At 46.7% G+C, this 9,195-nt stretch overlaps 1 protein-coding gene across 6 annotated transcripts; it reads left to right on the top strand.

Moving 5' to 3' along the window:
- Positions 1-1,301: 1,301 nt before the first annotated feature.
- si:dkey-39a18.1 (uncharacterized) lies at positions 1,302-8,909 on the top strand. Of its 6 annotated transcripts, none has more exons than XM_031815652.1 (6): positions 1,302-1,424; positions 2,077-2,144; positions 2,409-2,567; positions 2,857-3,074; positions 4,140-4,262; positions 7,577-8,909. In XM_031815652.1, exons 3-6 carry the CDS (start codon positions 2,418-2,420, stop codon positions 8,886-8,888), a joined length of 1,803 nt encoding a protein of 600 aa, XP_031671512.1. In that variant the 5' UTR covers positions 1,302-1,424; positions 2,077-2,144; positions 2,409-2,417; the 3' UTR covers positions 8,889-8,909. The 6 variants fall into 6 exon arrangements, with proteins under 6 accessions (XP_031671512.1, XP_031671514.1, XP_031671517.1 ...); XM_031815654.1 differs by having other exon boundaries at positions 2,435-2,567; XM_031815657.1 differs by having other exon boundaries at positions 2,477-2,567.
- Positions 8,910-9,195: the final 286 nt, after the last annotated feature.

Genomic DNA, 9,195 nt, shown 5'->3' on the forward strand with positions numbered 1-9,195 from the left:
AAACACAGGGCTCAACTTACGTATCTCTCAAACACAGGGCTCAACTTACGTATCTCTCAAACACAGGGCTCAACTTACGTATCTCTCAAACACAGGGCTCAACTTACGTATCTCTCAAACACAGGGCTCAACTTACGTATCTCTCAAACACAGGGCTCAACTTACGTATCTCTCAAACACAGGGCTCAACTTACGTATCTCTCAAACACAGGGCTCAACTTACGTATCTCTCAAACACAGGGCTCAACTTACGTATCTCTCAAACACAGGGCTCAACTCACATATCTCTCAAACACAGGGCTCAAATCACAGATCTCATCTCAAACACAGATCTCTCAAACTCAGCTCTCACAAACACAAGGCTCAACTCACAGGTCTCCTCTCAAACACAGGGCTCAACTCACAATTCTCTCACCCCCAGGGGTAAACTCATAGATCTCTCAAATACATATCTCTCAAACACAGGGCTCAACTCACAGATCTCTCAAACACAGATGTCATAAACACAGGGCTCAACTCTCAAACACAGGGCTCAACTCAGGTTGGCTTTGGATACGAGTCAGAGGAAACAAGTTCATAGTCTAAGGTAATGTTTTGTTAATCAGTGATAATGGGGAAAAAACACATACTGTAAGGGCAAAATCATTTCAAACCTCAAGGTAAAATCCTATAAATCTAGATGATGGTAGCCTAAATCTATTCTGATGCAATCAACTGTGGTAATGTCTTAGAGTTATAGGTCTAACAGGTCACACTACGTCTCAGTTATATTAGACTCAGTAGTCCCTGCTCCTTCAGGTCTAACAGGTCACACTACGTCTCAGTTATATTAGACTCAGTAGTCCCTGCTCCTTCAGGATGAGTAGTCCCTGCTCCTTCAGGATGAGTAGTCCCTGCTCCTTCAGACTGAGTAGTCCCTGGTCCTTCAGGCTGAGTAGTCCCTGCTCCTTCAGGATGAGTAGTCCCTGCTCCTTCAGGATGAGTAGTCCCTGCTCCTTCAGGATGAGAAGTCCCTGCTCCTTCAGGCTGAGTAGTCCCTGTTTTGTGTGGGGTCTTATTGAAGGAGTACGGCCAGCCCATAGCCCTGATATGGCTAGCTTATGGTGTCATAGACAGCTACACTCTTAGGAAGAAAAAAAACAGGTTCTAAGAAGCTTATGATGTCATAGACAGCTACACTCTTAGGAAGAAAAAAAAAAAAACAGGTTCCAGAAGTTTTATTTGTCCGTCCCCATAGAAGAACCCATCAGCTGCAGTGGGCTGGCTTAACTGGGACTTTAGAGCTGACCTATCCCCTCCGTGTTAGTTCCCGGTGTCCCTCTGCAAGAGGTAGGAGGGGGCAGAGGCAGGCACTCAGGAGCCTCCTCAACACTTTACCACCCACTAGCCACCACTGCTCAACGGCCGACATGACCAGCACTCAGGTACGACTCACTACTGAACTTTACACAATAACGTAACTCCGTGGTAAGATAAGATGTACGCTATAGCTTTATTCTGCAGAAACACTAAACGTTTGAGTTTGATTCTTCAACTCAAGAAAGGTCTGGCGTGTGATATTGCTGTCTGATTTTGTCTGAATACTCATAATTACCATGAGGTTGTAGGCAGCATTCCCGAGTTCATGTGAGGGTTAAGGACCACTTGAAATGATTTGACTTGAGTATTTTTAGAGGTTGTGTTTTGGCAGAGAGACAGAGAGACAGACCGGTTATTTCATGGCAAATTTTAAACTTAATCAACAATTTAACCTTTAAAAACACTAAGCGGGTTAATTTTAAAAGACTTCTCTTGAATCAGTTTTGTCAGATTACCATCCAAGCAATCATTAAACATGGTTTTCCTCCGCCCAGAGCTGGAATTAAAGCATCCTATTTATATGTAATACATAAATAAATAGCTTCCCGCACTAATAGAATCTTACCGGTGCTGCTGGCTGAAAGACTGAATAATTACCACAACAACAAAAAAATACTCATTCTAATATTGAATAGGAATGTTTAGATTAATTCTCAGTTTGGAAATGTAATTTAAAGGTTTTTAAAAGCTATTTTCTGTCTCCTGGCTCTTCTACAGTAGATATGAGGACAACAGCAGCATCCTGAGCTGACAAAGAAACACTTCATTGAAGGAACAAGAGGCTGGTGAGTGGGGTTTATAATATATTGATGCAAAAAAAGTTATGAGTTTTTATGTCTCTAAAGAAATTGTCCAATATCAGGATTGGATACATTTCTTTATCTCTAGGGAAGTTGAACACATACTACACAATATCAGGATTGGATATTCCTTGACGCTGCAGATAGTTTCAAGTTGTTTATTGACATTATCTCTATAAAAGTTGTACAACGTATAGCTTCATTAGGTACCAGAGATCTATATAACCCTGTTTCCTCGTCCATTCTGAGGAAACATCCATGTATCTTGTGGACAGGCCCTCCGATCAGCAGCACTTCCTTAAGATGCACCTCCCCAGGATCATGAAGAGAACCCAGTCACCCCACAGAGAGACCGTTTCCCCTGTCCTCTCATACTACTCAGAGCCAGCCTACCTGCAGCACCGTAAGGTAGAGTACAGGAACAGCGGCTACTAAGTCATCTTCATACAGATGCTATCCTCTCTTCTAACACTCTGGAATAGGGTTTAGGGAAAGCATAGGCTTCTTGAAATGATCAATGCACAGTGGTTGATTTGTTAGATCCCAAATTGACCCCCCCCCCCCCCCCCCCCCCCTGTCTTCGACCCTCTACGCCCTTCATGTAGATCTGGAAAGATCAGATAGGGATCAGACCCCCCCCCCCCCCCCCCCACACACACACACACACACACACACTGTGTGTTTTCATTTTGTTCAGGATGTGACTAGAGATCTGGCCCCGCTGCCTTGTGGAACGAGAAGAGGAGCCCTGGATGAGGAAGACCAGGAAGAGACGCTGAGCCTACGGAGCATGCCCAGTATGAGAAGCACCCTGAGTCACGCCTCAAAGGTGAAAAGGTCATGGGGGTTCCCGAAGAGACACACCATCCCCGAGCTCAGACTGCCCCCTGTTACTAAGATTCATCCTGACCCCAGGTACTTCCTCACTTCTTTTATTGACATGTTTGGAACTGGAGTCAATAAAACCCCATGTCTATATGAGTCAATAAAACCTCATGTCTATATGAGTCAATATAACCCCATGTCTATATGAGTCAATATAACCCCATGCCTATATGAGTCAATATAATCCCATGTCTATATGAGTCAATATAACCCCATGTCTATATGAGTCAATATAACCCCATGTCTATATGAGTCAATATAACCCCATGTCTATATGAGTCAATATAATCCCATGTCTATATGAGTCAATATAATCCCATGTCTATATGAGTCAATATAACCCCATGTCTATATGAGTCAATATAACCCCATGTCTATATGAGTCAATATGACCCCATGTCTATATGAGTCAATATAACCCCATGTCTATATGAGTCAATATGACCCCATGTCTATATGAGTCAATATAACCCCATGTCTGTATGAGTCAATATAACCCCATGTCTGTATGAGTCAATATGACCCCATGTCTGTATGAGTCAATACGACCCCATGTGTATACACAGAGTACACCAAACATTAAGAACCTAATATTGAGTTGCAACCCCCCCTTTCGCACTCAGAACAGCATCAATTTGTCAGGGACTCTACAAGGTGTTGAAAGCGTTCCACAGGGATGCTGACCCATGTTGGCTCCAGTGCTTCCCACAGTTGTGTCAAGTTGGCTGGAAATCCTTTGGGTGGTGGACCATTCTCGATACACACAGGAAACTACTGAGAGTGAAAAACCCAGCAGCATTGCAGTTCTTGACAAAAACCAGTAGGCCTGGCGCCTACTACTACACCCTGTTCAAAGGCACTTAAATATTTTATCTTGCTCATTTACCCTCTGAATGGCTCACATACACAATTCTTCTTTAACCCGTCTCCTCCCTTCCATCTACACTGATTGAAGTGGATTTAACAGGTGACATCAATAAGGGATCATATCTTCTTTCACCTGGAATCACCTGGTCAGTCTACAGTATGTCATGGAAAGAGCAGGTGTTCCTAATATTTTATCACTCAGTAAATGTGTCTTTATGTTTGTCATAGAGCCAGTCTGGAATTGAGGGGTACTGGCTACCTGAGATGTTCCAGACTTCCACCCATCATCAAATCTACTAGAACCCATGAGCCTCTGCACCAGGAAAGACCCCCAGGTCCAGCTGGGTACAGGTTAGATACCTTTCTCAATGTAGGTTCTAACTAATTACTCACGGCCCAATGTGAGGAAGAGGATCTACTCACACAGTGACTCTACAGGGGCGTCAGGACACACCCCTGGGGGACCCCGCCATAGTACTGCTAATAATGGAGTCTCACGCTTCTCCCCCCCCAGGTGTAGTCTACATACAGCAATCATCCCCCCCAGGTGTAGTCTACGTACAGTAATCATCCCTCCCCAGGTATATTCTATATACATCAATCATCCCACCCCAGGTATAGTCTACATACAGTAATCATCCCTCCCCAGGTATAGTCTACATACAGTAATCATCCCTCCCCAGGTGTAGTCTACGTACAGTAATCATCCCTCCCCAGGTGTAGTCTACGTACAGTAATCATCCCTCCCCAGGTGTAGTCTACGTACAGCAATCATCCCTCCCCAGGTGTAGTCTACGTACAGTAATCATCCCTCCCCAGGTATAGTCTACGTACAGCAATCATCCCTCCCCAGGTATAGTCTACGTACAGTAATCATCCCTCCCCAGGTGTAGTCTACATACAGCAATCATCCCTCCCCAGGTGTAGTCTACGTACAGCAATCATCCCTCCCCAGGTGTAGTCTACGTACAGCAATCATCCCTCCCCAGGTGTAGTCTACGTACAGCAATCATCCCTCCCCAGGTGTAGTCTACGTACAGCAATCATCCCTCCCCAGGTGTAGTCTACGTACAGCAATCATCCCTCCCCAGGTGTAGTCTACGTACAGCAATCATCCCTCCCCAGGTGTAGTCTACGTACAGCAATCAGCCCTCCCCAGGTGTAGTCTACGTACAGTAATCATCCCTCCCCAGGTGTAGTCTACGTACAGTAATCATCCCTCCCCAGGTGTAGTCTACGTACAGCAATCATCCCTCCCCATGTGTAGTCTACGTACAGTAATCATCCCTCCCCAGGTGTAGTCTACGTACAGCAATCATCCCTCCCCAGGTGTAGTCTACGTACAGTAATCATCCCTCCCCAGGTATAGTCTACGTACAGCAATCATCCCTCCCCAGGTATAGTCTACGTACAGTAATCATCCCTCCCCAGGTGTAGTCTACGTACAGCAATCATCCCTCCCCAGGTGTAGTCTACGTACAGCAATCATCCCTCCCCAGGTGTAGTCTACGTACAGCAATCATCCCTCCCCAGGTGTAGTCTACGTACAGCAATCATCCCTCCCCAGGTGTAGTCTACGTACAGCAATCATCCCTCCCCAGGTGTAGTCTACGTACAGCAATCATCCCTCCCCAGGTGTAGTCTACGTACAGCAATCATCCCTCCCCAGGTGTAGTCTACGTACAGCAATCATCCCTCCCCAGGTGTAGTCTACGTACAGCAATCATCCCTCCCCAGGTGTAGTCTACGTACAGTAATCATCCCTCCCCAGGTGTAGTCTACGTACAGTAATCATCCCTCCCCAGGTGTAGTCTACGTACAGCAATCAACCCTCCCCATGTGTAGTCTACGTACAGTAATCATCCCTCCCCAGGTGTAGTCTACGTACAGTAATCTGTTTTCACAGCTTTAGCTCCTCTAAATATGAGTGTCTTGTTCGTTAAATTCATGGCAACAAATGAAAAGAGAGGTGAAGAGGAGAAAGAAGTGCCTCGTCAATATCTCCGGCAGCAGACACACGCGGTCTCATTTTCTGCTTATTAATGATTTAAAGGCTGGTTAGTCTGCTGCCTGGGGCAGGAGGAGAACGGGAGAATCAGGAGGAGAGGAACTCTGAGACATTCATTTAACTATCTGGTGCGAGAAAGAGGGAGAGAGCAGTTGGAGAGAGAGGTTAAGAGCCTGAGCTGAACTGGAGAGTTGTGAGGGCCATGCAGATTACACACACACACACACACACACACCACAATCACCTCTAGCATGGAACGCAGTTGGACTAGTAAAATGGGCGTAAAGTGGCTCTATGAAATAAAAAGGAAGAAGTGCTTCTGGAATGCAAACAGCCAATAGGAGGGCAAGCTTTCTGTCCAACAGCCAATAGGAGGGCAAGCTTTCTGTCAAACAGCCAATACGGAGGGCTAGCTTTCTGTCAAACAGCCAATACGGAGGGCTAGCTTTCTGTCCAACAGCCAATACGGAGGGCTAGCTTTCTGTCCAACAGCCAATACGGAGGGCTAGCTTTCTGTCCAACAGCCAATACGGAGGGCTAGCTTTCTGTCCAACAGCCAATAGGAGGGCTAGCTTTCTGTCCAACAGCCAATACGGAGGGCTAGCTTTCTGTCCAACAGCCAATACGGAGGGCTAGCTTTCTGTCCAACAGCCAATACGGAGGGCTAGCTTTCTGTCCAACAGCCAATACGGAGGGCTAGCTTTCTGTCCAACAGCCAATACGGAGGGCTAGCTTTCTGTCCAACAGCCAATACGGAGGGCTAGCTTTCTGTCCAACAGCCAATACGGAGGGCTAGCTTTCTGTCCAACAGCCAATACGGAGGGCTAGCTTTCTGTCCAACAGCCAATAGGAGGGCTAGCTTTCTGTTAAACAGCCAATAGCAGGGCTAGCTTTCTGTCAAACAGCCAATACGGAGGGCTAGCTTTCTGTCAAACAGCCAATAGGAGGGCTAGCTTTCTGTCAAACAGCCAATAGGAGGGCTAGCTTTCTGTCAAACAGCCAATAGGAGGGCTAGCTTTCTGTCAAACAGCCAATACGGAGGGCTAGCTTTCTGTCAAACAGCCAATAGGAGGGCTAGCTTTCTGTCAAACAGCCAATAGGAGGGCTAGCTTTCTCGTAAAAGCCTGAAATTAGATTCTTTATTTAATACTATCTACACCACCTCGGATTTACCAGAGTAAATTTCATTGTCTCCATTTTTGCCCCAAATAATCCATGAACTATAAGTGATATTGGAGTTTCGGTGTTCCTTTTTAGATAAAGTTAAAATGTCAAAGCATCATTCGCGGAACAAACAAGCTGCTAGTGATTCAAATATTTTATTGGTCTTTTATTGAATTGAGATTATCCACCCCTGACACGATAATGAGAAGCTTCAGAACAATTCATAAAACACGAGCTTGTTTAGGTGAATACACCGTGCTGCTGTGTTCACTCTGCAAACTGACTCTGACAATAAATGTCAATGTACAACATATTATACTCGAAATGCCAGCTATTTTTCCACACAGAGAGACAACATGAAATCCCTTTTAAAACATGTTAGAAATCAGAGCACCTACATGTCCCTGTTGTCTCTGTGTCTCTCTGCTTTGTATGATGGTAAGACTGAATTCTCAGTCTCTATTCACATTTTCTCTATCACCTGTTGTTGTAGGCCTGAGAAGAAGGGAGATGTTCCCTCTGGACTACCAGAGAAGAAGACTGTTGGTCTGAAGAAGCAGGGAGATGTTCCCTCTGGACTACCAGAGAAGAAGACTGTTGGTCTGAAGAAGCAGGGAGATGTTCCCTCTGGACTACCAGAGAAGAAGACTGTTGGTCTGAAGAAGCAGGGAGATGTTCCCTCTGGACTACCAGAGAAGAAGACTGTTGGTCTGAAGAAGCAGGGAGATGTTCCCTCTGGACTACCAGAGAAGAAGACTGTTGGTCTGAAGAAGCAGGGAGATGTTCCCTCTGGACTACCAGAGAAGAAGACTGTTGGTCTGAAGAAGCAGCGAGATGTTCCCTCTGGACTACCAGAGAAGAAGACTGTTGGTCTGAAGAAGCAGGGAGATGTTCCCTCTGGACTACCAGAGAAGAAGACTGTTGGTCTGAAGAAGCAGGGAGATGTTCCCTCTGGACTACCAGAGAAGAAGACTGTTGGTCTGAAGGAGAGTTTTAATAATGAGGACCTCCTCAAAGTACCTGTTGTGACCATGTCCAAGATAATTTCTGATCCACCTCCAACTGAGACCCAACGCATCACGTTCCACAGCCCCGCGCTGCAGGCCATGTACCCGATCACCCCTGACAACGAAACGCAAACCAGGAAGCCAGAGGAAGATAGAAAACCCCTGTATCCCAGAGTCCTCTCTTCTACATCCACCTGCGCTATATCTAACACCATCGGTCCTGAGAAAGTATACAGATTCCAGCCACACCTTCTGAGAGATAACCCCCCTCCATACTCCTCTGAATGGACCGATCCAAAGGCTTTAACCCAAGGAAGGACTGAGTGGACTGAACCAAGGGCTCCAACCCAGGGGAGGGGAGAGATGCTGTTGATCAGACTGAGCATCACATGGTCCAAGGCTGAGAACAGCAGCAACCTGAGACAGTCCCAGTCTCAGCTCCAGCATTGCCCCACCCGTCCCCTGAAACCAGCCCTGAGAAGACTACCCATCTCCAACACAAGGAGGCTGAGGGACTGGGGGAGACTGGGGACGACGTTGGGGTGTCTGTGGGAGGAGGAGGAGGAGGAGGAGGAGGGGTGTGTCCCACCCCCGGTCCCAGTCCAGCCTGGGGTACTGGAGCCCTTTACAGGGTTCAAAGAGCACCTCTGTCGCCAGCTTCTCCACGCCCCCACCCCCCTGGCTCAGCTCCTGGACAAGGCCTCAGAGGGACACCATATAGACACACAGGCAGACAGACCGGTAGACAGAACGGTAGACAGACAGTATAGACAGACAGGTAGACAGACCGGTAGGTAGACAGGTAGACAGACCGGTAGACAGACAGGTAGACAGATAGTATAGACAGACAGGTAGACAGACCGGTAGGTAGACAGACCGGTAGACAGACCGGTAGGTAGACAGTATAGACCGGTAGACAGAACGGTAGAAATCAGAACGGTAGACAGAACGGTAGACAGAACGGTAGACAGAACGGTAGACAGAACGGTAGACAGAACGGTAGACAGAACGGTAGACAGAACGGTAGACAGAACGGTAGACAGAACGGTAGACAGAACGGTAGACAGAACGGTAGACAGAACGGTAGACAGAACGGTAGACAGAC

The sequence above is a fragment of the Oncorhynchus kisutch genome, unplaced genomic scaffold, assembly GCF_002021735.2.
Source record: "Oncorhynchus kisutch isolate 150728-3 unplaced genomic scaffold, Okis_V2 Okis09a-Okis19a_hom, whole genome shotgun sequence".
NCBI lineage: Eukaryota > Metazoa > Chordata > Actinopteri > Salmoniformes > Salmonidae > Oncorhynchus > Oncorhynchus kisutch.